The following is a 27,502-nucleotide window of genomic DNA, read 5'->3' as shown; positions in this document are numbered from 1 at the left end:
AAATGAACAATATTTTAGGGATGCTGTGATCTAGGCTGCTTTTGAATGAAACCACTGGATCGAGAAACACAAAAACAAATGAAGCTCCATCTAGACCGTTTAAATATCTGGGAATTGAGAGATCGGAACTATTTTCATATAATCTGATAAACATTTTTAAGGGAGCTACAGTGACTAAGGATGGATCCCGGCACTGTTCCGTCGGCGCCGAAAATTTCATCTCTTTCGATTCATTATCAGAGTCTGCCAATTTCGAAATTATTGACACTGCATGGCTACCTTCAGGAGAATCCTTTTTGTGTAACACTCAATTCTTTCAACGGGAATTGCACGCAAATGCACGAACACCACCGACAGGGTTAATTTGACCTTGGGAAGAAAAATCATTATATGTGGAATTACGTCCTCCTTCCTCCTCCCCCCTCCCCCCCGTAAACATTTCTTGCGTTGAATGTTATATTAATAAAGGCAGGTGGTCTAAGGGAATACTATGACTTTTAATTTCCCACTTGAAAACAGTTTGACGTCCGTGTTTAAACTTAAAGCTAACAGTTCTTTATTTTCTTTAAAGTAGCATCACAAAATTGCACCAATAACGCAAACATGCAAACGGTTTTGGTTACTTAATTTGCCCCCAGATCTAGAAAAGGTCACAAATCCCAAAATCAAATGGAGAACAATAACACACAAGCATTAGTTAAGCTCCTGCACGAACGAAATTTGACTCAGTACACGCTAATTATCTTCAAATATATGTATATTTAATTTTTAATGTGGTATCTTTTTCTTGCGTAGTAAGATCAAGCGCCCTCATTGGCTGCTGGTGGAAAAATGTCAATCCAGCAAAAAAGCCAATGTAAAAGTTACTTTTTAGCTGTAACAAAAGTAATTGAAGCCCATTTCCGGCATCACTTTGATCTCTGTGAATGCTGGCAGCACTAGATGGTTTAAGTGTAATGGGCCGATAATTTGGTGGAATAGGTGCTTGCTGCTTACTAGTGTAATGGGCGCCTGAATTTTTTCTTGGAAAATGTTACCTCGAGCTCTCTTGATATGTAAAATATAACATTTTTTGATTTTAACGGGTAAAAGTTTGGATTGGAAAAAATAAAAGTCACCTGCAATATTTGGAAAAGCAACAGCAGCTGCTCCTAAATCCAGGCGATAGGATCCGTTTCCGCCAGTTTAAACACAGTAGGAACAAACAAAACTGGGTTAGTTACTGTATAATACCATCTCTTAAATCCACCTAGATGACATGGGAGAACCCAAAAACATCGATGGATGTAACTCAGTCAGTCAGTCGGTCAGTCAGTCAGTCAGTCAGTCAGTCAGTCGCTTTGATATATACAATAACTCGTGAAAAACCTGATAACTTCCATAGACACGTAAATGCACAACAACTACTTAGGACAACATGACTTTGAACATGAAATGAGAACGGAACAACGCCCCCCTCCCCCTCGCGTCCCACCCCGCTTGCTGTAGCCATGACGGCAGGTGGGTTTTGCAGAATACTTTAAAGTGCCACTGAAACGAAATTTTTGTATGTGAGATTTTTGCTCAGTAATAAAGTTTCAACCTTACTTGGAAACACTGCAAACTTTTTTTTCGCATGCGGTAAGCGAAAACTGCTTTTTCAGCCGTTCGAAGTTGGCTGGTTAAGCCCAAAATTGGCGGCCATTTGGCGCGGCCAAAACAGCCTAGTGACGTCACTGGTTGTATTACTCTCATGCCGCGTTGTATTACTCTCATGCCGAGATTACTGTTCGGAGCCCCCCAGAAAACATCTTAAGGACATCTCACAGCTGTAAAGCAGATAATAACAGTAGCCATAGACATGAAGAGGTCGAGAGTCGATCCTGGGGCTTTCCAGTCTATTTAATTGGATATTTGCAGGATATTTCATGTAAGCAAGCAAACGAGTGGGAGCTCTTAGATCGCTAAATGATCGGGACTCTTGGTGAAATGGCCAGCACTCAATTAAACAATATCTACACTCATGAAGTAAAAAAGACATGAAAACAAGAGAAAGCGGCTTTTGAAAATATTATCCGGACTGCTGCTGTGCGTATCGCAGCAACAACGCTTCGAGTTTCCGAGTAGCTTCGCTTCGAGGAAACCGGACGCTTTGTGAGTTTCACAGCGGACGAGATTGTGCCACAGTGACCTTTAGTCCAGTTGTATCCGCTACATCCTACAAGTTATCACAACAGTAACAATTTAAGAAACCCTCTTCTTTTATATGAGGGAGCGAATTTAAACTATAAAGGTAAACTAAGCTGCCATGACCCTACAGGTATGTTTTTAGGAAACGAGAGAAAGCGTGACAATGTCGGCGGCGAAAGGTCATATATGCAAATTAGTTCAAATTCTGTTTAATAAAAAAGGAGTGTAAACTAGTGACGTTTTAACGAATTGTTTTGAACTTGGATACTATTAAATGAAGATCATAGCCATAAGTATGTGCTAAAGAACTCAAAGTAATCCATCGGCCGTGAAATATTGCAATTGGGAGATACGTGTAAAAGAGAGGCGAAATTCCTGCTTTGTTTACACTGATACGTATGCGGCGATAAAGCAAACCTTGCTGTGGATCACAATTTTTAAAGATACATTTTGTCTACCACAAGAACTCTCACTTATTAGTATCATAAAAACATGCCCTCTGTGTGCAAAGAAGTACTCGACTCAAAGCTTGTGGACCGTTAACAACTTCGTGATTGTGCGATGGCTGATGCGCTTACGGCTTTTAATGCAGTAAAATTGCCGAGGATATATTCGAACCTTGTTAATAGACCTTAGATAAACGTGAGAATCCAAATTTCAGAACCAGGCTGAAAACAGACGACGAAATATCGTGTTTAGGCTTCAGGACGTGATATAAAAGTTGCCACACTCGTCTTCGAAATCTCCAATCGAGTATTCAAGATGTTCGAAAAGTATACTGAGCTGTTCTAATCTGTAGCATTTATTTTGGTGAATCTACACTCTCTGGCGCCCTCCAACGTTTATGATGTGTATTTCCTGTCAAGGTTGGACAGAAATTACAAGGTAGAAAACTAGTAGGTATCGACAATATGAAGAATAAACTTGAATAAATCAAGTGAAAACAAGAGAGAATCTATAGCGCCTCTTGCGTGAATACAACCAGTGACGTCACAAGGTCCTTAAACTCGGTTCCAGAGCCCGGACACAGTTTTGCTCCAAAGAGTCGATTTCAACAGCTAAAAAAAGCACTTTTCGTTAGGATTTGACAGAAATAAAGTTCACCATTACTTTAAGCATGTTTGAAACTATAGATTGGGATAATAAAAGAGAGTACGAAAATTTCGTTTCAGTGGCACTTTAATGTTTTAAATTTGTCATTTGAAAACAGTTTGTCATCTGCTTTCAAACTGAGATGACAGTTCTGTATAATCAAAAAGCATCTTCCATATGGCATTTTTCTTCGGTTCTACAAACAAGAACGTCCCAAAATAGTCTCTCGCGCAAGAATATTCCAAAATGCAATTTAACGTTCTTGGTTTGAATTAATTTTGTGCCATTTTCATTCCCAGAAAAAGTCACAAATCACAAAAATAGATCCCGTAAAGAGTAAGAACAAATTAATATTTACCAAATTAGCCCCTGTATTAATATTAAAAGTCCTCTGCCATAACGTTCCTTTTAGTCTTTTAATTTAATCTCTTATCAAGAAAACAAGGGCCTTAATTGTCTACTTGTGAAAAATAAACATCAAGCTAAAACCCACTGCAATGATTACTCTTTTAGGTACATAGCAAGTATCGAGGCAAGCGAGGCTGTTGCACGCTTCGTTCGGTCAATACGGCAAGGTCTCGGTCTGAGATTTTCCCGTAAGGAAAATTTCACTCTCGGTTAAAAAGTAGTTATGACATGTATGTATTATTATCCAACGTTTCGATGAGAAATCTTTTCTTTAGACCTGTAAACACCTTAGGCTCCATCTACACCAGTGTCAGTTTGAAACGATGCCTTGCCTACTTGTCAATGATGCGTTTCTCGCAGAAAGTGCTTTGTGTTGACACTGCCGTTTTCGCAACGTTTTTCCCGTCCACCCTAAAACCCACGAACGCAGACACATTATGGAAAAGTACCACAACCATCCTCGCGTTAACTGACAAAATCTGGGCTACTAATTTTTAATTTTACTTTGTTATATTTTGCATTAATGTTTGACAGCGCCATTAACATAGACAAGTTGACGTGTTTGTTTGTGAAAAAGCACAACGTTAACGTTAGCAATGGCCAGTATTTACGAGATGCATTTTAGCTGTTGTCTGATTCGAAGCAAAGGCTTGATAATGACCTCCAAAAAAATCAAAAAATCTAAAAGATATATTTTCATTGATGGAAACCTTTACTATAAACATGATCAGTAATTTTTAACAAAAGTAAATCATATTTAGCGGGCTGAAGATCTAAAAGGAATTTGTTATGTGTTAAGCAAGCCGAAAGGTTGTGATGTCGAATTCAAAAGGTATGGCAGACGATTTCTAATTCTGTGGTCATGTCTTGGAAAAATCACTGAAAACTCACTCTCCCTTCAAGAAGTTCACTTAATATCTTCATCTTTGCGCAGCGTTCTAGTTACCCTGCGAGCAGCTGGTTTCTCCTACGCCGAACGAGAGTCTCTTGTGCCAGTTGTTCAGGACACGGGTTGCAAGAACAAACTAACCAACTAGCGAGCTTCCCACTGGTTGGGATTCTGTAAAAGTTTATTGTCTGAGACTATGCATGTACGCTCTTTTCTTTCTTTTTTCTTTTTTAAGAATACTGTTTTTCTGGCCCAGGCCGAATATTCTTTTTAACTCCAGGTTTTAGGTTGAAAATATTCTTGTGAATATTCTTAATTTATATACAAGTCTGGATACGAGTTAAGTGGCCCATCAGGTCGGAGCACATCCCGGTTTCATGAACCATGAAGGTAGCATGTAGCCTTATTTCCGGCTGTCACTTGGTTCCGCCGAAAACAACGTTATTTTCGGTGGATCCAAGTGACAGCTGGAAATACGTCTGCGTTCCCATCATAAGGTTACCCCCCAGCATTAAATTCGCCAGTACCCATATACACATGAGGCCCCCGCGCCTTCACTTACATTATATATAGAGTATGACATTTCCGTAGTAGAATAGATTGGAGTATCAATTTCAAGTGTTTGGTGTTTGGTGTCTAGATCCTGCAGAAACGTTCGATTAGGATCGAACCGTATGGCTAGTGCTGTTTTTGTTGTCTTTTGTTTAGTTTTTATAATTTTATAAGGTTTAATTACAAGCATATAATTGTATTGTACTTACAAATTTTCAGCACACAAAATGATATTCTTTTCAAAAACTCAGCCTCGGGTTTATTCTTAAAATATTCTTAATTTTTAATTGTTTCGCAAATTTCAGGCTCGATATTTCCTTAAAAAAATAGAATAATAAAAGAAAATGAAATGCAATAAAATAAAATAAAGAGTTAACGTTGATTCTTGACCTTGGGTTAAAATAATAATAATTCTCGTCACAATGTCTGCCATGAAGCAAACTAAGTGTTCGATTGTGTCTCACAGATCTTTGCTGAAGAGGACTGCGAGATACGGTTGAAAGCTTCGTTTGCTTAAGCTTTTCAATTCAGACTTTGTGACGAGAATTAATATCATTTAAGTTCATTGTCTGTATGTAATAGTTATTCATTTACAGCGTCAACCCAATGTAATTAAGGCTAACGGTTAAAAGTTAGTGTTTTTTTTACGGCTATTGGTTAATCGAGACTCCATTGAGACCCTCGAAGTAGATTTAGCCCTGAATGAAACCCTTCCGCAGAATAAAAACCCTTGGTCTTGTATTTAGATTAGGCTCTTAAGCCGACAGGATGTCACTTGTTCCGAGTATAAAACTTAACCCCCTTAGAGATTGTTTTGAGTTCTACATCGTGAGAGTATGTTGAGAGATTTCTGGTGCATTATCTCACCTGTGAAGCTTATTTCATGCTTCAAACCGTTATGTTTACATTGCTTCACTTTGAAGAATATCATGTACGCAACTAAAAGTTTTAACACGCAAAAAACCCCATTTCTGATTTAAGCCCTTCCATTTTTGAAACGCGATGTTCCCTCCAAACTTGAGCCCAAGCATTTTTACAACGAAAATTAAATTTTCTTCAAAGTATAACGAGTTTTGAAACTTGAAATTCCTTCTGATAGTAAGCCCCTTTGAAAAAAGGTTCTCTCGGAAGTTAATCCACCTCGAAGAGCACTTGAAAAAAAAAAAATCGATATTCTAGTTAAAATTCGTCATTAATTACTTGCTTGACCAACAAAGAGGCAAACCCGTTTTAAACGATCTCTCTAATCTAAAATACCTCATTAGCATGGGCAGCTTCAACTTCAGATCACCTACAATAATGCGAACTCTGAACATTGAATGGGCATGACACGATAAAACATCCCAAGAAATGTTAGCCCAATACATCCAATATTGTTTGTGTGATGTGTGTTTCAAGACGACGGTAGAATTTTACAAAGAATGCATGGGCTTACTGGCGCTTTTGCCACCAACAATTCTTGCATTTTTTATGAGTCAATATTTCCTTCAATATGGCACCCAGAGAACTCAAAATTTCACCAATTGCTAAAATTAAAAAGTTTTTTACATTGCTTTAGTCAATTTGTATTTTCCATGATGTCGTCGCAAAGACATGTGTTATTGTGGCAAACGGTAAACAATGACGTCAGCAACGACCTAAAGGCAACAACCGAAAATCAAAGCGACATCAGATTTTATGATAGACAATTCAAAATATTTGTCGTTGTTAGTTTTTGGTGGATAACAATGAGAAAATTAATTATGTTCTTAACAATGATGTTGATTTACAATTTTTCTGAAAAGTAAATTAAGAAAATTTTTCCAGAACATAAGCGTATAAGCTAAGAGATTAAAATTGTCAAGTTAATCAATATTTACCAAGGTGTTCAAATTTTCCGGCATTTTATCTGTCGATAAACAAACTGATATGAAAACGAATTTTTTGGATGGCATAAGTGGAAAAAATGGAAAGGTCTTCAGGTTTTAATATAAGTTTTTGGCTTTTAGTACTTTAGCGAAAACATAGTTATATTCCCCACATAACGGTTTTCTTCTTGAGGCGATAATAAGTTTGAGAAAATGGCAAGTTAATTAAGAACATATTTATTTTAGTATTTCTTCAAATTTCCGATTGGCAAACTTACAACATTGACATGAAAGAGTGGCTTAACCCGATGACACAGTTTGCAGTAAATTCTCTGGCACGGTGGGATAAATATAAAAAAAAAAACAATTATTTTTCGTTTTTCACTTTTAGAGAGCACTAGGAGATAACAGATCGAGACAAAAACAACCTTGGCTGAAAAGGAAGAATGACTCATGAATCAGCAGTGAAAAATCAGTGATAAAATACACATTAGTGAGACGAGAATTTGTTTTGACTGAAGTTTTTTAAAAAAAATGAAAATATTAGCCTTGTCAAAAGTTTGTATGCGCTGGAGGCAACAAATTACTTTGCTTCTCTGTTACCTTTAATCCGGAAAAAACTAACAGAAAGCAGTGTTCAGAATTATTCATCAGATTTTTATCACTGTTTAAACTTTCAAAAGATAAAGTTTCGCTAATAATGTGTGTTTTTAAGCTGGTTTTATCAGTTGATCGTAGCCCCGATATTGTTAGGTTTTAAATATTTCTTTCTTTGACATGAATCCAATATTTTCAATTCACTGCAAAGATGACATAGCATTCCCTCTATATCTATGTTTGGTCAAGAACCATTTTTTTATCTGACAATGGCAGTGAGGGTAAAATATGCAACTGAAAAATCAGCTATGGAATATTATCATAATATACCAGCAAATATATACAATCAATAAGAATATATAATTTGTATTTTAGGCCCAGTACATTTCGCATATACAATGTTTTCGAATGACTTTTGCCCCCGTACAAAAGCTATAAAATACAATATATGGACATCCTGCGACGATAATGGCAAAAAAGGTGTTTGAAAAAGGTTTTTTAAAAGGTCGTGTTTACTTTGTCCAAAAAGCTATATATCTTTAAATTTCTTTGTGTCACTGTGAATTGTTTGTTTATCATAACTACCTGAAAGCGTGGTGTTTATTTTATTTTAATCATACAAATATGATGCTTTGTGTCAAACGTTTTGCTAAGGAAGTTAGGGAAAAGAGCGGGAAAATAAACCTTCAACACTCAAAGTAAAGCCTTATGGCTCAACATCAGTTTTAAAAAATTGCTCCTCTCCTTTGTATGGCATCTTAAGGATCAAGGAGTGAAATTCTATTATTCATTTTTACTCGTTCATGCGCACTAAATAGGTTGATGATCACTCATTTCACCCCCTCGTTATGTATGTCTGTGATGTGGCAAGCTCGTGGGTTTTTTCTAATCTTCAATTGCATCTTTAAACCTGACATTATACACAGCGTCTTGACTGACCTGTAAATGAAGTCGACAAGCCATCTACTCCTTTTCCACAGATGTGTCATCAAACATTTCGTTCACTCCCGTTGTACTATCGACAACTTGTGAAGAAGACAATTTATACCTTGACAATACGAAGTATGATCAACTAGCCTAGTTTTTCTTTATGTTCCTCAATTTCTCTCAACAAATCAATGAACACTGGCTAGAAGAATTTACGTGATATTTAACTAAAGAGGACTTTAAAATGAAGTGGTCACATATCATTTTGGGTGATCGATGGATAAAAAAAAACTGTAACTGTACTTACTGTTCTGACAGTAAGTACGAAGCATGATCAACCAGTGGACTTTTTCGCTATGTTCCACAAATTCTCCCAAACACTTTTAAAACAAATCAATGAACACTGGTTAGGAGAATTTGCGTGATATTTACCTAATAATCGCTTTAGAATGAAATGGTCATAAATCATTTTGTGTGATCGTTGGATAAACCCTTTTCTGACAGGCAAAAACAATCAGAAAAATGGCGATTTTTCCTGTTTATTGTACTTTAACTATTTATCTTCTTGTGCGTGTCATAAAAATCGTGTCTATGGCTCAAATACGTATTTTAATAATGTTTCGACGTTTACGATTGTCGAAATATGCCATGTTATTTCCGATTTCAGTGGATGGAGTGGTGTCTTATTGACGCTTAAAAAAATGGTCAAAACACCACCCACATCTCAAAAACGAATCCGTAACTGGGAAAGGAAGTCAAATAAAACTTTATTATTTACGTTGTCAAGTGTTTCAATAAACACGCGAGGCTCATCGCAGATAGCATCGACGTCAATATATTCCATATATTTGCAGCACCCCGCTGGCATGCCATTAAAAATTAAGGAAAGCCCCTTTCTGATTAATTTCAAGTCGCTATCTGCGTAGTTACAATATTGTTTTTTGTTTTAAAAATACTTCAATTCATCGTCAGCTGATTTATTTTTAAATTACGGAAACGTGCAGCGAGAACATATTGACACTGTTTGTAAGACGCCCAATTCGCAACAAATACTTTTCTACTCAAGAGGGATCATCTTTGACAAGTAGTGACTGAGACGCGGTCTCTTGGGAAATTGCGTTGTAACAAGCGGTGTCTCATTTCAGATCTGAACGAGCAATTACTTCGAGAATAAATTTCTAAACTGGGTAATTTCTTGATCTTCACAATCAATTAACTTCTAAATTAATAAGAATACTACCTGCTGTGAAGCGAAGAGATGCCACAAAAGAAATTCACGTGACATAACGCATGCCAGGTCAAATGTTTTACAAGGAAGTTTTACGACATTATTAAACTTAAGTTGTATTTAATTTGAGGACTACACATTTTGAAAATACTGTAATTTTTAGGAAAACATTTTTGTCTTGTCAGGCTTTATAATTTCACTTTTTCAAAGTCAATTGACAATGTCAAAAGAGCCAAGGCTTAAAGTTGATTTTATTTCAGTAGTCGTTAGATCTCTCGAAGAACGAGGTCTGTAAGAAACGGCCACACGATAATTCACGTTTATTTACAAATTAATTAACTTAGAATACAACAGATAAGTTTTCATCAGCTTGAGGAAGATAAGATTTTGGAGGAAGACACCCCACAGATGACAGCATCGACGCTTAGGAAAACTCACGCACATCAGGATTAAGTCAGGCGCCAGAATTGTCACAAAAACCTTTCAAATTTAAAATCACTGCTCTTCGTTCCGGCGTTAGTCTGCCTCGCAGGCAGCTCTCCTAATTACCGGCAGTATAATCAACACAGTTATCACATCGGAGAAAAAGTTGATTGTCGCTTGCTGTAATTACGATTTACGACTTTTGTCATTCATAACTTTCTTTTCCTTAAGACACAAACAAAGGCAACATTGTCGCCCAACGGAAGTCAGGGGCGGACATGGCATAAATCTCCCTTAATTTGCATGAAAAGTAAAAAAGTTCTGGAGAGGCTTTGAAGTAATAATGAAGCCGTGTATGCTGATATGCCGCTGGAAGGCTATAATTATCGTGTTTCCCATCTGTGGGGTTATTTAAGAGGCTGAACAGTAGTTTAGAGGTACTGTGGATTGGAGTGTCAGAAGGGTAAACTGACTTTGACAAAAGGTAAGTAAAACACTTTGAGCACGTGAGAAATTTATACTAATCAAACAAGAAGGAAGCACAGTGATTTTTTTCTTCTTTCATCGGTATTCTTTGGCTTAAAACACCGTGAACGTAAAACGTATTTCACCCTCATGTAATAAGTTGTTCTGGTCAACTAGTTGACATTGCTTCACTTGACCGGCTTTTAGAAAGAAATGTCTTTGGATGTAAAACTTTTGAAACTTTAAGTGATGTCAGTCGGATTGAAGAGCACTTTATTGCTGTCGGGTGTCTGTTTTTGTGAAACAAGATTTTCTCAAAAGATATTTTTCAAACTTTATAGTTATTGAAAATGAAAAGAAAAAAAGACTTTTGTTGTCAAGTCGCGGGCCATGTAGTTTTGAAAGATTCATCTCCTAAATATCGTCATGAACAATTTATTAAGAACTGTTTCCATTTTCTTTTATTTTTGAAAATGTTTGACAATTTGAGAGGTCACAAAACCTCCTTCTTTTCAATTAAACTGCAAGAAAAGGTAGAACTTGAAATACTGATTTGGGCAAGGAAGTAATAAATCAAAGAGTAATGAGAAGGGACCGATCAAAATTAGAGCCTTGAAATCCGTTAATCCTTACAAGTGGGTTTCCTTGTTTTGGCAATTATTATCGGCATTTATCTTTGGAAACGTTAACTCTATGTAAGGGAGTAGATAAATTATGACAGGAACTATAAACATTTCATTTTAAAGTTACAAGAAAATTACTCCACTTCGTATCATTTTATGGAGATCATGTGTAACTGGCAAATGAACTGACGCTGAAGCCATTTTTCAAACCAATTTCTTCCTTCGATGATCTGAACGAAGCTTCATGATTCTTCAATGACTGAAAAGCCTCATTGAACAAGCCTGGGTAAACATGACTTGCAGTTATTTGCACGAGGGGTCAAACATCGATAACTAACTTGATGACATGATGAGACGCCTTCAGACTTGAATTTCTTTCCATTGAAGGCTGTGGATGTGTAGATATCATTTTCCTACATTCGTAAACTGTTCATCTTACTTATGACATCTTACGATAAACTTAATTCATAAAACGACCAAGCTAAAACGTCTCGGCTTTTCGATCGATTTCAAGAATGTTTAAAACCAAAACATGTTGCAATCCATTGGCAAATGAATCCCACGTCTGATATTAGCTTTGCCTGTAAGCCACTTCAGTTTTCTTTTTTTGTGTGTGTGGTTAAGATACGCTTTTTATACCGTAAAGGACTGACGATCATGCAATACCGGATCATATCTTGAGTTCATAGCACATGCTTATCACTGACGTGTTAGTTAATCTTCTCTACCTAAGTAAATTGCCTGCTTTTCCTCATTCTGTACACGTTTAGCAAATTCCAATTTCTTCACCATAAACTAAATTACATCAAAAACCTCAATATTGATCGAGATATCAAGAACAGTTTCAGCAGAGATGATTCCGATAATATGCTTTTTGACTTTATCGCTAATGGGACAAACATTTCAATTATGACATTAATCCATGTGTTTGTCAAGACTGAGACCATTGACAATTATTGAATTGTGTGAATAATTCAGCTCACTATTAGCTCTTTGAAACCCAGTACTAAGATATTTTCTCTCGAGAAATACAGAATAAGGTACTTACTTCCAAATATTGCAAATAACAATAACTGACGTTTCTGTTTATAATTCACTTCGTCTTCCGGGTTTGTTGGTTTTGCTCTTTATCATTTCATCTTTTTGTTTTTGCATTGCTGATTCAGTTTCGTGTTAAAATCCAAGCTCTAAGATAAACCCTGCTGAGTTGATCTGTTTTGCTTTTTTTGTTCTGTCTACTCTGTTCGCTGTTTAGTGGCCTGACTCTAACCTTGACACTAACGCAACTCAAGGCTTCTGTAGAATTCAGTAAAATGAAAAGCTGAGCCATGAAATTTTAGGGATATCTCAACTTTCTAAAAATCGACATTTATTTCTATTCTTGTTTTTCATAAACCTTTGCAGTGCCAAATTGATTCTTAAATACTGTATTTGTTCCCTTCTCGTACGTAAACGTTTCCTGTTGTGGATAGCTATATCTGGAAATATTGCCAAAGTTTTATGAGCTACAGTTTAACTTATAATTTGTATTACATCTTTTCAGGGATTTTTTCATCATGCGAAGCTTCGTTATTGTCATCATTCTTGGATTTTTAGCGACAATTGCAGTTGCCGGTAAGTTTAAAATCAAAAGCGAAGGCAAAGATAGACTGTGGGTACTGATGAAGGAGGTGCCTTCCAACTGAAGAGGCGGTGGGGTGGGGGAATCTATTGCAATCAGCCCTATAAAAACTGCTATTTGTCAGTTGACGGGTATAACCATTTGAGAATTATACCTCGACTGTTCACTCTAAAAAATAAGCTAACAGAAGGCCTTTCTCGTCAACAGCAGTCAGCTAAGTTTTTGATATTGCTCTAATAGCCATTTCCCTCTATGAAATGTGCCTGCCGGGAATGATGGTAGTTGTATTCATCAAAACAAATATCCAGTCCAAGATTCTTAGTACAACTACCATGATTCCCTGCAGGCACATCTCACAGAGGGAATTGGCCATTTAGTTCGGTGCGTAATATTTTGCTATTTATCAATAATAGTATTCCTAGTTTTCGTATCCGCTCTGTGTTGTATGATCTTTGCTGCAGAAATAATATTGTAAGAACAATATTTTGAATATTTATTTTAATTTAATTGCAGCTTCTACAAAAAGGGACCCCCAATCCACTAATCAATGGAGGCCTGGGAAAAAAGGTCAAGCAACGAGCTTTTAACTTTACGTAAAATGGGCACGAAACTAACAAAAAAAATGCCTAATATTAAAAGTTGTATATCACATGGAAATTTTTCCCAAAACCATTTTTTTTATATTGACTAGGCTTTGAAAATTTATCCGACTTTAATCTCTAAAAGGCTTAATGTGCAATCGAGGAAAAGTTGTCTCCAAACCTGAGGTTATCCTATCTTCCATACAATGAAGCGACTTCTAAGGAACTAGGATGCCATATTGCCAGTCCATCTCAGGAGTGACCTTCCAATATAATGATGGGTTGTCTAAACATTCCACTGCCACTAATTAATGTTACTTGCTGGATAAAGGCACTGTGAGTTTTAAGGTAGATTCTTTCCCAAGAACACAACACCATGAAACCGTTGGGATCGAAAAAAAGGAACCATTAGTAATCCTAGCATTTTGCAATACATTTTCTACATCTGAACCCAGTAAATTGCCTAACTCCCATTAGTCTTTGGTAATTCTTTTTCTACGTAGCTTGCATCACGAACTGATTAAATCTTACCAATTTTCTACTGATGTTGAACAATAATGGAATAAATAGAATTCTACTTAGACACTAATGTAAATGCTGCAATTTGATTGGCTGAGCTATCGCACACTATCAGCCATTAAAGTACATGTGTTGTGACTCGAGGTGGTCAACAAAATAGTGACGTTTTCTCGTTTCTCCGAATTTTTGGAGCACAATGTAGAAACTTTGTTGAGTTAATTAATGATTCAATTCCCATGAAGACAGAGAGGAGAAAATATTGACCATTACGAGAATTTAAATGCTTAAAAGTGCTGATGAGCACAAATACGCAGCTAGCTTCAGCTGCTATTCAGTCTGCAAGTGTTTTCTCTAAAGAGTGAAATGTAATGCTAGATAAACTGTAGAGGAAAAAATGGAAATTATTATTTAAGAAAATTAATTAAAATTCTTCTAGGACAATCAATTTCAGCCTTCGGCTTCATCAGCTATCACCTCATACAAATCTCGAGCTCATAATGTAGCTGTTATAATTAAGTTGATCATCCAGGTAATGATGTTTGTTTTAACGTCTCTTGCAGATGACACAAACTTGTCCGAAGATCGTTATGAAGGTATTTTTTTTTCTCTTTCTTGTTTGAGGCTATAAAAAATGATTATCAAGATGTACGTTCAACACACACGTTTGGAAAGAGGGAAAGGCCCTGTTATTTCAAGCTCGTGCTGCAAATTGTATGAGGCTTTAATAAAATACTAAGGAAAGGTTTATTGCCAGTGGTTATATATTTGCATGTTAAAGACCGTGCAATATGTATGCTGGGTTTTCATGGATTATTTTTTTTTCTTATGTAATGCAGAAGATTCAAGCTACGAATCAAGTCCACTGAATGAGTGGTATGTTATTAGATCTTTTATAACACGGGCATTGACTTCTGTATCTCTATCTTATAAAATTCTTGCTCAGTGTAAATTCTTCTTTTGCTACTGTACAGAGTGATTCCTTTGCCAACACTAAACAAAAACATGCGAAATAATGCAATAAGGGCCCGTACGCACTAGGCTGACAAAATTTGTTTGGCTCTTCGTAATCGTGGGCGCACGCTAAACCGTAAAAAAATATTCGTTAACTGCGAAGTGTCAATCACATGGAAATTGAGACTCCTTGATCTGAAAAGCGAGATCAGATTCACTTGATTGACGTTTTCCTTCTGATCATGTCGCGTAATTGAAAAATCTCTCAGTCTTCACGTCTGACCAAAATTTGTCCTGCTCCAAAGCAGGACGCCGGCTTTAAGCTTGGTAATGCTTGACAAAATTTGGTAGGAAAAAATCACCGTGCGCACCTCACGGAGCTGATGACAGATTTTTTTTGCAAAATAAACAAACGATACTTACCTAGAGCGTACATGCCCCACTAGGAATACATAAATGTTTACCATAATTGCCTATCAACATTGAATGACTGCTTTCCAGTCACGTGATACACCTCTTCGATCAAATTTTTGGCAAACCATATAATTTTTAACTGACTAGTGTATTTAATCATTTTACAGATCATTAGTCGTTATCAATTATATTGAATTTAACAATATTTAATAATGACATTTACAGATACGAGCAAAAATGTTGCTTCCCGATTCTGTTGAAAGAATACCTAAATTAAGTTTCGATTCTACACCAGAATCTAAATATTAACTACTGCGACACAGTTTCGGAGCTGTCACGGCACAAGAAGGAAACGAGAGGCCATTAAAATCCAGTGCCAGGTTCCAGTCCTCAATCAAGACCGTGGTTTTAAACTTCCGGTCCAGTACCTGGACATTCTGTCACGTGAGTTAAGTCATCAAAGATCAAGTGACTTTTGACATTTTTCATCATTTGAAAAAAGTGCCTTGACGGCTCCGAAAGCTCGTAGAAGAGAAATATTTTGATTCTGCTTTGAAAGCTTCATTTCATTACGTTTACAAATAATTGAAGAAAATCGTAGCGTAACCTAGATTTACGATTTGATATTTAGGAATCTAGATGACGCAACTTCTCAAGTGTTAGGTAAGTGACATTGCCACGTTTCAAAGTTGTAAAATCGCACGCCAGTAAAACTCCACACATTTTCTTGGACTTATATTTTTAGGAAAATGGTTTGCACTTCCAACACTTTCTACTCGAGGCACGTGTTTGTACTCAATTTACTTTTAATAAAGTCAAATGTTTCAGTTTACCAGCAACGCAGTGCCGCAGCTTCTTTGTTTGTCTGTGTGTCTGTCTTTCTGTCTTGCTGTTTGCCCGTCTGGCTGTCAGTCTATCTAACGGTTTGGCCGGCTAGCTGGCTAGCTCGGTTTGTTTATCTATCTAGCTGGCTGCCTGGCTGTCTGTCTGTCTGTCTATCTATCTGTCTATCTGTCTATCTGCCTTTCTGTCTGTCTAGCTGGCTTACTGACCGGCTTGCTGTTTGTCTGTTTGCCTGCTTGTTTATTTGTGTTTGTCTTTTACAGGTAAAATTGTTATCTTTACAATGTCTAACTGACGAAAAACCTGGTTAAAAGTCGAGCTAAAAATTTCTTAACAAAACTGTTTTTAGTCTTTAAGTACATTGGGATATTTCTTCAAAGTGAGCCTAACATTTTCACTGCATATTTCTTTTACACTTTCCTTTCAAGGCGATCAGGGAGACTTTAAGGGTATTCCACCGGAGTTTCCAAGGCCAGGAAGAAAAAGGTATCGAGTTTACCGACAAGAAATTATAGGCACCGCATTTTTAAGCGGCAGTTAAATTTCACGAGCTTTGTTGCGCAATAATTACGGATTTTTTTCAATTGTTTAGAAATTTTGGCCGTCCGAACTAAAGCATCTTGAAGCATTGACTTAAAGAACCTGAATTATTGAACTGAGTTATTCAAAATAAACCAGTTAGCTAAAATCCAAGAAAAACACGTCTTCAGTTCATCACAATAGAAGTAAAACCCCCTGACCTCATAAGGAAAAGACCATATTTTTTCCTTTTGCGGTTATATTCATGTTGTTATGTTGCTATTATGTCATTATGCCAGGATGTTCAGACTGCAAACATAACGCCACTAGAAGGACGTAATGGCGTTATGTTTGCAGTCTGAACATCCTGGCATAATGACATAATAGCAACATAACAACATGACAGGAGATAATGTGTTATGTAAGAATTGGTATCTCTTAGGGGCAAAAAATATTTCAAGCCACGCCCACAAAACAGGATCTTGCTACCTCTAATAGGAGTTCTTTCAAAATTTCCGACGAGCACCCCCGTCTTTTTTATATGGGGATTCACCTCCCCCCCCGGGAACTAACCAAACTAACTGAAAGACAAGGAACCACTTACAGTTAGATAAAAAAACAAAAAAAGCACTAAGACCAAAAATTAACTGCGACATAAACGTAATGTTGTGACGACTTGCTCAGTTTAAATGAGCTCAGTCACGGTATTTTGAGTTATTTTGGCCACATACAAAATTACCTTTAAATTGAAGAAAACTTGAAAATAACAGTTTAATAAGATAGAAAAACACCAAAGAGATGATGATAAACCATAAAGGAACAAGGATGGCTAAGGATGGAGAAGATTAACACGGATTGCAAAAACGAATTTGAAAAATTGAGGCTTAACTCTTCAATATGCGCAAATCGTGACTGAGCTCCTTTAATATCAACGTAAAACGAGAACGACAAACTTCAATACAGAACAATACGATACAATACTAGTTTTAGTTTCCCCCGGGTTTTTCAGAACTTATTTCATCAATATACAATTTGCATCAATTATACAACTTACCGATTAGTTCTAATTAGAGTTGCTTGATCAGACTATAATTTAAGGGTAATGAAGTCAGTTTCCAAACGCTTTATTCTTTATTGCTTATTTCACTCAGGTCGAACTTTGATGTATCGTATTATAGCAACTTCCCAGCAGGTAAATACGGCTTTTTATAATTCAGTTACTACTAGGTTGTTTTTTATGACTCTAAAGTTATTTCAGAGAACAATCTGATATTATTGTGGATCTTCAGTTACTCATAACAAGTATTTTTTTTCTTTCATTACTTTCTCGACTGTTACCTCTAGTTTAGCGTTTATTTCTTTATCACTTTTTGTAAATAAGCATGCCTGTAGGTTAAAAATATATTTTTTGTTTGTTTTCGTCTTTTCAGTTGGTAGTGGCTTGGTTGATTTGGCTAACTGACTGACAGGCATACAGACAGACAGACGGAAAGAAAGACTGACTGAGTGATTGACTGACTGACTGTCCCACCGAAAGACGGTCGATTCAGCGATCTCTACAGAACTTTACCTTTAATGCTTCATTGTCTGTCAAGGAGACGATTTTTATCATAGTCGAGTTCACATCAAATATATTACTCATTTCAATATTTTATTATTACAGTTGATATTTTAGTATTACGATTACCAAATGAAGACCTTATTTCATCTCATTGAGTTGACATGTTTTTGATTTTAGACGAATATAGTCGAGGATTAGGTAACTTTGAACTGATCCGACCTGGAAGGAAAAGGTGTGATAAGTTATAATTATTTTTATTTTTAGTTCTTAATTATGTTATTGTTTGAGCACTCCGTTTTCTCCAAGCCCCATACTTTCGCACAAAATTGACAACTCTTAAGAGTGCTTAAGAGAGCATCCGTAGAAGTCTTTCATATTATAAGAGTTCCCTCCGGCCACCCCCCCCCCCCCCCCTCAACCCCTCTTGTGGCTCTGCATTTCTGTACATGATACTAACACAAACTTAACTATCAACATCTGTGTCACTCAAAATTTTCGAGCTCGTACGAAAACCGCTAACATCAGTACCATAAAATGATGTCAGCATGGGTTCGGTTGCCTGTTAGCCCCGGTAGGCGAGGCTGGTAGACTGGAAAAGGCAGCACATGTGTAGTTTCGTAATCTAATCGAACATGACGTCACCTTAGAATGAAACTCAGGTGTCCCTTTACGTAAACGCGGTATGAAATCACGCAGTCATACAGAGGAACCCTGTACTAAGCGGACCCCATATTAAGCGGACACCCTCTATTAAGTGGACACCAGCTTTGAGTCCCTAAATTTTCTTTGCACATTTACTGCAAAATAAACCTGCATTCAGCAGACACATCTGTTAAACGGACACGGACACCAATATTAAGCCATTTTGTTACACAAAACCTGCAATAAGGAGACACTTCAAAGGTATAAAAAAAATATAAAAAATAAAAATAAAACTTTTAGAAGCTCAGCTCAGACTCCTTTAACATTGTTCAGCGATGTCGTTTTAAGCCTAAGTAGATTATTCCATACTGATGCATTGACTGACTGGACATTGTGCTGTGAGCTGTCTTTGATCTTACACTGTGTTACACTGTGTACAAAAGGGTTAATAACAAACTATCATTGCACAATATATTAGAACCTGTTTAGAGTGGACACCCTGTATTAATACAGGTTTCACTGTACCGGTATTACCCCCCTTAAATACGTAGATGAAGACCTAACAAGATCTGCAGATGTTAATGACATGCAAGTGGTCAAGATGGCGGGTCGGTCGAGTTTTGCGAGCTCTCTTACATTTTATTTAATAATATGTTTACTCCTTGCTTAAGTCTCGAAGTTTTGCCCTCAAGGAACCCAACACAGTAACCTTCAAATTCTTATGGCTACAAAGGACGCAAATGAAGTGAAGCTCAACGTTTATCCAGCAAAGTCAACTCCAAGATCCCTCGCAACCAGCATGGCGAACGCAACGAAGACCATGAAGCTGATTCGCTTTATACGCCTTCTAAATATAGCCATGATTGCAAATGTCATTTTATTATCGAATGATATACAACTAAATCCAGGCCCTGGGCCTATTCAACATCGTGAAATGAGGGGCTTGCGTCTATTCCATTTGAATATCTGCAGCCTAAGAAATAAGGTGGACGAGCTTCGACTGTTCTGCGAAACACACAAACCTCATGTGCTATCGATAAACGAAACATGGTTGGATGAGTCATTTTCAGACGAAGAAATTTGGCTTCCAGGCTTCAATTTACTGAGGAAAGATAGAAATTGCCATGGGGGTGGATTAGCAGTTTAAATCGCTGAACACCTGAGCTTCAATCGACTGGACGAAGCAAATCCCGAACTAATGTGTGCAGATTTAGAAGCAATTTGGTTTGAATTGTCTCAACCGAAATCAAAGAAGCTGTTGGTTGGCTCTATTTACAGATCACCAAATTCGGATATTTCCGCTTTTAATTCGAGTTTGGAGAAGACCCTAAACAACCTTAAGAGTATCGGTGCGGAAACGGTACTCATGGGGGACTTAAATGTTGATTTCTCCAAATCAACAACATCTTATAAACACCTTCAACAGATAACCAAGTCATTTTGCCTAAAACAGTTAATCAAAGGATTTACAAGAGTAACGCAGCACACCAGAACTTTAATTGATTTATTTTTCACCTCAAGGCCAGAACTTTATTTCGCCGGTGTTGTACCAGTTGGTTTTTCTGACCATAGTGCTATTTTGGGGGTAAGAAAGCTACACAGGATGAAACGCCCTCCACCAAAAATTATTGAAACGAGAAATTATAAACATTATAATCCAGCATTGTTCCGTGACGACCTAAAACACATCCCATGGGAAATCATCGAACTCGAAGAAACACCAGAGGGTAGTTGGAACGCCTTTAAAGACCTTTTTCTAACAGCTGCCGACAAACACGCACCCATTGTTACGCGTCGCGCCCGTGGATATTCAGTGCCGTGGTTAACAAGCGATCTAAAGAAACTTATGCAAGAGCGTGATTACCACCACAAAAAGGCCCTAAGTACAAACAAAGAACAACATTGGAGCAATTATAAGCGGTTACGCAACACCATAAACACAAGAATGCGTAAAGAAAAAATTGACTATTATGCAAATCAACTGGCGGATGAAAAAGACCCAAAGGTGATGTGGCGAACTTTGCATAAAATCGTCCCCCAAAAAATCAAATCAGTACCTTCAAGCAGTGATGGTCTTACAGCCTCAAGATTCAATGGCTTTTTTACATCGATCGCAAACTCTCTGAGCAGCCATTTTGAACGTTGTACTCTGCCAAAAGTTATGTCAACTAGAGTTGAACAAGACTTTGTCCTTGAAGAGGTGTCATCCGGATTTGTTCAAAAAGAATTGCTCAAAATGAAGTCAACTAAAGCTACTGGCCTCGATGGAATTCCTGCTCAATTACTGAAAGATGCAGCAAATGAAATATCTAGACCAGTCGCCTACCTCATAAATTTAACAATTTCTACCTGTATGATACCATCTGAATGGAAAACTGCGAAGGTAACTCCAATATACAAATCGGGCGATAAGAGCGACCCAAATAATTATCGTCCGATTTCAGTCCTTCCGTTGATTTCTAAAGTAATGGAACGAGCAATTCAATCACAGCTTGTAGCATTTCTAATCAGAAACCATTCTTTGTCGGTGCATCAATCAGGATTCCGTAAGAAACACTCCACTGAAACAGCCACTGTACACTTTGTGGATCACATTTTAGAACAAATGGATAAACAGATGATTACCGGGTCTATTTTTATAGACCTAAAAAAAGCGTTCGATCTCGTTGACCACCTCTGCCTGCGCCACAAACTAGAACATTATGGAATTAGAGGGAAAAGTTTGAAATGGTTCGAAGACTACCTTACAGCTCGATCCCAGAAGGTCAAATACAACCAAGACGAATCATCGAGCTTAACTATTAGTTATGGGGTTCCCCAAGGATCCATACTGGGCCCGATACTATTTGTGATATACATCAATGATCTCCCGCAAAGTCTACTGAAGTCACAAATAGGCATGTATGCCGACGATACTGTTATATATTTCTCTGACTCCTGTCCAGATATCATCAAGCAGGTTCTTCAAAACGATCTTACCAATGTTGAGAAATGGTTAGTAAGCAACAGGCTGATACTCAATCAGAGTAAAGCTAAATGGATACTGTTTGGAACTAGGCAAAAACTAGAACACTGTCCAGACTATAAAATAGAGCTTCACGGGAAAAACATTGACAGAGTATCAAGCTTCTGTTATTTAGGGGTAACACTAGATGAGAATCTTTCATGGAACGAACATGTAGAATTGATTTGTAAGAGAGTAAGAAAACGTCTCGGCCTGCTGTCACGCATACGACCCTACCTTACTCTAAAAGCTGCTAAATGCGTGTATAATTGTTTAGTTCAGCCGATTTTTGATTACACTAACACGGTATGGGATGGGCTGTCAATCGGTTGCAGTAACAGCTTGCAACGTCTGCAAAACAGAGCAACACGCATTATACAAAGGAGGGCAACAACCGAAGGATCTTTTAAAATGTTAGGGTGGGTGGATTTGGAAACCCAAAGAAAAGCCCACAAATGCATTTTAGTTTTTAAATGTTTAAATAATTTAGCTCCCCCATATTTGTCGGATTATTTTATTAGAAATTGCAACGTTCATTCTTACAATACGAGGACAAGAAACGACATGCACTTGCCGAAACCCAAGTTAACGCTAGGGAAAAGGACTTTCAGATACTCTGGTGCGCTTCATTTTAATAATTTACCCACTACAATAAAAGAAGCAACATCGCTCCCCATTTTTAAAAATCTTCTTAGACTTTATTTTAGAGAGTAGTTTTTATTTTTAATTTTTTATAATTGTAAACGTTAATCTCTATGTATAGAAATTTAATGTAGTCTTAATTTACGCAGGGCCCCTTTTGATACCAGCCAAGTGCTGATTGGGCCACCCTGCCTAAATAAAGTTGACCTTTACCTTTTTTACTTATACAAGAACATATCGAGAATAACTAAACCTTCTCTTTTCTCGTTTTCTTTAGGAGATCTCTGGTTGCTTAAGATGAGGTGGATTTAAAAATTCTAGGTGAGTTTAACAAGTTTAATTTGCTGAAGACAGTTGCATATTTTCTACTTAAAAATTAGATTATGAGCTCGAGAATTTTATCGCATGATAGTTGACGAGGGCGCAGCCGGCGAGTCAAATATCACGCCCAGAAATCTTGAGCTTATAATCTAATTGTTTTAGTAGAAATCTAGTAGTCATTCAAAACTTTTATCTAAATCCTCTTCAAAGACAATTTGATAACGCAAAGAAGCGTCCGCCCGGTGCACAGTGCTAGGGTACTCATTATTTCCAACAGAATAGACAGTGAGTAGCGTAGCCAATCAGAGACCGGCATTTGTAATAGAACGCTGGGTAGAAGGAATACAGTTCAGTAGCTGAATCAGCCGGAGACCAATCGGCCACCAATCGGAAACTAATCGGAGACAAATCGGCCCCGCAAGCTGAATTACCCTTTTTCCTGGCGCCAGTTGTTAGAAAAATGACTTGTGTGTGCCTTCTGCGAAAAGGTTTCACAGTGTAAATCTGGTGCTCCCAAATTTTTAAAAATTCGGCTTGTTGTCTACTGCCTCCTTTGAGGTTATTCCAAGGTGGGAGGGGGCGGGGTCAGGAGCTCGTCACCCAGAGCCTCCATACGTCCTATAACGTAGAGTCAACCCTTTCCTAGGGTTGACTCCTAATTAGAACTGTAATTAGCGCAAGGATCTGTTGGTTTCGCAGGAAATATCTTGTTTCTGTAGATAGAAAATGCAAAATAGAGGGGGAAAGTGGGATCTGTCTTTGTTGTAACAAAGAATGGTCTTAGCTCGGGTATCACTGGGTATTGAAGAGGGGTCGTGTGGAAAATCCCACAAGAGCTGTTTCTAAAAATAGAAAGATAGGGAAAAGGATTGACTCACAGGGTCAGTTTAGGAGATGGAGGCTCCCGGTAATGGGTTCCTGGGCATGGTTCTAGAGCCGTGTATTTCGACCTGAAATGGGGATTATTTTGTACTCTGGTCTGGAATTGGGTGAATTTAACAAAGAGGTTATGAGCTCGAGATTTCTATCACGTGATAGTTGACGAGTGAACTATCACGTGATAGAAATAAGGAGCGAATAATCTGCTGTTCGTTCAAGTAAATTAATTAACCAAATCCTCTACACAAACACTTCGAGAACGCAAAGAAGCAGTCGCTATTTTGCTAACAACCGCACACTGCTAGGCCTACTCACTATCTACAACAGAATAAATATATGGTGAGTAGCGTAGCCAATCAGAGAACGGCATTCATGATAGACCGCTACTAAATTTGTACTAAAATGTTTAGTTGAAACTGGTTTTTCCTCATTGAAAATGGAGAAATTCCAAGCCTCTTCTCAAACGTTTACGCCAATGAAAACCATCCCTGGTTAGCTAAATTCATGTATTAGTGAGGTGAACCTAATTTTAGAACTCTAAAATGGTGATCAATTTTTGGGTGAGGTCTGAAAGAGGGTATCGCAATTCACATATTAGACTACGAGTAGTCCCTCTTTTGCTTAGTCCGTCGTGCGTAACGCGAAAGAAAACCGCGAGAAAAAAATGGCCGTGCGAAATCCTGGGGGCGCCCAGGATTTCGCGCGGCCATTTTTTTCTCGCGGTTTTCTTTCGCGTCACGCACGACGGACTAAGCGAAAGAGGGACTACTCGTAGTCTATTCACATATTTTGTCGGGTCTGCAGATGTTGGTGGAGTAAAGTACTTCACCCCATGGGATAGTTCTATATTGACATCTTTTTTTTTTTTCTTTTAAGGCCCATTGCGGAAGAAAGAAGCTATAAATGACATTAATTGTGCTAAAATACCACACCAGTGAAGATTGAAAACTTACAAAGAATGGCGGAAAATTGTGAAACGGATTTGACATAAGCTCTACGTTTGCCGATTGCTGTAAACTATCTTTATGACGTGTGTAAATAAAAGTAACTTTGAGCTTCTCCCGTTGTGTTATGAGTTTTCATTTTTCTGTCGCAGCACTTGGTAGAAAATTAGAAATTTTGACTTTCTTAAAGATATATCAAAATCTGTCTTGCAGATTTTCATTTCAGTTTGTTTGAAAGTTTAATCAGAGACAAATTATAGTCCTGAAATTTTGAGGTAGGATCGTTGGGTGGATTTCGAGAAAATCGTCGCTTAAACAAATACTCGTTCCCAGGGTCTCTCTTGGGGGCGAGGAGAGAGAGACCATGGAGACGAGGTTGGTGCTCAATCTTCCCTGAGTGCTCGGTCGTTCATTTAGTAGGAGAATCTAGAGACTTTAACTCATTTAAGTCTACAGACTTTCTAGAGACTTAAACTTATAGCTGCCATCCAAGATCTGCAACATTTACTGCTGGATGAGAAATGGGCTAAGAATTTAACTGATTCACAGCAGAGATTACAGCACCCCTCTCCAGACCTTCTATACTAGTTGTATTGTTCCAGTGTTGCAAGAAACGTAAGTAGCCAAGGGGTGGGGGAGGGGGAATTTGTCGTGCGTGCCTGCTCCCAATAGAGCGTTTTCACATGACGCCATGGCAGCCATATTGGTGTTCCAAAACGATGAAACGCCGGTCATGTTGGTGTGCCAAACCAATCTCGCGGGAGTTGAACTCTTTTCGATAGTGTGTTTGTTGGTTCTCGTAAAATTTATCAGGAAACAGTTTGGTGTGTCAATTGATTTGTCACTTTACTCGACGTTTAAAGAGAAAGGGAAAACATCCTTTGGAATAATTATGATTTACAAGAGAGTTAAAAGTTGGCCTCTTTCACGAAGGGTGCTCACAAAAGTTTATCCTCAGATTCATTTTGCCATGTGACTGAAATGCAGCATTGTTTTTTTAAAAAAAGGTTTAATTATCATCATGGAGCAATGAAATTTCAGACGACAGCGATAACGACAGGCGACGGTCCGCAATCGAAATAAATTTAAATTTACATTTATGACAAAGATCTACCGCGAAAGGGAATATTGCGGGCTGGATAGATAAATCGTTCAGGAAACGTCGATAAAGGAAATTTCTCAATCTCCGAAACATAATTCAATTTATATTAATGACTGACGAGCTATTTACTGCAGCAATTGTCGATTTGTAATCTAAATTTGTTCAACTTTTGTGAACGAATTGTTGACTTAATTAACTGTTCTTAGGATACGAGTGTTATTTACCTAATGATGCTGCAAAAAATGCTAATTTGACTCAGAGTTGTCGTGGATATTATCAAACAGATGCGAGCAAACGCGATATACCAGAAATACTGCAGAGAATTCAAATCGATATGAACGAGCAAATTATTTTTGCCAGTTTCATCCAAAGTTACAATTTGTTTTTTGCTTACCGAATTTTATCGTTATAAAAAAAGAAGTAAATTTTTAATAGTAAAAGAACCCGAGTTCAAACCGTCGTTTTGTCGCAATATTTGAAAACTTCAAATCTCTTTCTTCTTAATATTTTTTGGCGTTATGTTTCGACTTTTGCGTTGCAGTTCGTAATGTGCACGAATTATCAATTCCTTAGCTCGCCTACCAAACCTTGTGTTTTCTTAAGTTTTATTTATTTCATTTACACTCTGATATTGAAGAATTTAGCAAGAAGAGAATCTTACAATTTATCATAAAAATCAAACAGGCATTCGAACATTATTTTAAATAAACTTTGCCTGTGCATGTATCCGCTCGTTATAACAATACAGCCTTCACACATAATTAATAAACTGAATTTACGACTCCACGGTCTCTGTAGTATTCCTTAAACTTGAAAGAAGAAAGGATTTTGAAAATGTTTTATTTGTCTTTTTGTGGAACAACAAGAATTCTGTCGGTGTGGTTTCGCTTGGACTGAAAATTCATTCCCTACACTTCATTTCGATATGATCCGGTCATGATAATTTCCATGTCAGCCCTCTTTACAGGCAAAACCTTATCTCGAATAATGACTATTTCCTTCCAGTGAACTCATTCAGAAGGAATATAAACTAAAACAGATGGTTTTCACAATTAGGTTCTTTGAGAACTGAGTATTGTCTTTAATGTTTTATGCTGTGATAATTGTAGCTTATCAGAGCTTTTCCGATAATGATTATTGAGTCATAAATTAGCATAATCTTGTTGGCACGTTAAAATTTATATTGACCTAATTAATAACTGAAATTTTCCGTTTCCACTCCAGAAAATTAAACAGAAACACTCACTGTACAAGCAAAGTGTTAAAGTTTCTAATACCCTCAGCATTACAAAAAGAAAAGTCCAAACAGCACTCCTCCCTTGTAGTCTTTCAAGTACGCTTGATATTATCCGATGAGACAGCTTTAGCATTAATTGACAGCACGAGTCCTGAATAGAATTGCTGATCACACTCGTGTTATTTCAAGCATGTTACAGGAAATATTAAAGCCCTCCTCTCAAAACAACATGTGCCTTTCATATAACTGCTTTGCAATCACCAGGGTAATGATGAGGTAATTTCATTTAGGAAATTAGCTGAACAACACTACAACAACGAAAATTGAGAACAGATTAATACCAAATACATCTGGTAAAGGAAGTAGCAGTTTTCGCTGTGATAAATGTCTATTAAGTTATCGCCACCTTTTCTGTTCTCAAGTGAAAGCGGATATTGTCGTCCAGGCGAGAGGAGACCGTCACGAACTGTGGCTCAAGTCACGTGATTAAAACACCAGCGTT

The 27,502-nt window shown here is 37.4% G+C and overlaps 1 protein-coding gene across 1 annotated transcript; it reads left to right on the top strand.

The window, feature by feature from the left end:
• The first annotated feature begins 10,536 nt into the window (after positions 1 to 10,536).
• On the top strand, positions 10,537 to 24,776 carry LOC110041286 (uncharacterized). Its single transcript, XM_020746569.2, has 11 exons — positions 10,537 to 10,616; positions 12,764 to 12,834; positions 13,355 to 13,408; positions 14,502 to 14,534; positions 14,778 to 14,814; positions 15,938 to 15,969; positions 16,578 to 16,635; positions 17,820 to 17,860; positions 18,407 to 18,461; positions 22,795 to 22,838; positions 24,594 to 24,776. The coding sequence occupies exons 2-10, from the start codon at positions 12,777 to 12,779 to the stop codon at positions 22,811 to 22,813; spliced, it is 387 nt and encodes a 128-aa protein (XP_020602228.2). The 5' UTR covers positions 10,537 to 10,616; positions 12,764 to 12,776; the 3' UTR covers positions 22,814 to 22,838; positions 24,594 to 24,776.
• Positions 24,777 to 27,502: the final 2,726 nt, after the last annotated feature.

Source organism: Orbicella faveolata, unplaced genomic scaffold (assembly GCF_042242905.1).
Source record: "Orbicella faveolata isolate gen_17 unplaced genomic scaffold, um_ofav_v1 contig_46, whole genome shotgun sequence".
In the NCBI taxonomy this organism is placed as follows: domain Eukaryota; kingdom Metazoa; phylum Cnidaria; class Anthozoa; order Scleractinia; family Merulinidae; genus Orbicella; species Orbicella faveolata.
This window is presented reverse-complemented; position numbering and strand designations above follow the sequence as displayed.

What these genes read in the sequence shown, in the direction of transcription:
- LOC110041286 (XM_020746569.2), top strand. Translation starts at nt 12,777, where the DNA reads ATGCGAAGCTTCGTTATTGTCATCATTCTTGGATTTTTAGCGACAATT. An exon ending in TCAAGTCCACTGAATGAGTG is followed by an intron (nt 14,815 to 15,937) that starts GTATGTTATTAG and finishes TTTGATATTTAG; the next exon opens with GAATCTAGATGACGCAACTT. An exon ending in CGCAACTTCTCAAGTGTTAG is followed by an intron (nt 15,970 to 16,577) that starts GTAAGTGACATT and finishes TTTCCTTTCAAG; the next exon opens with GCGATCAGGGAGACTTTAAG.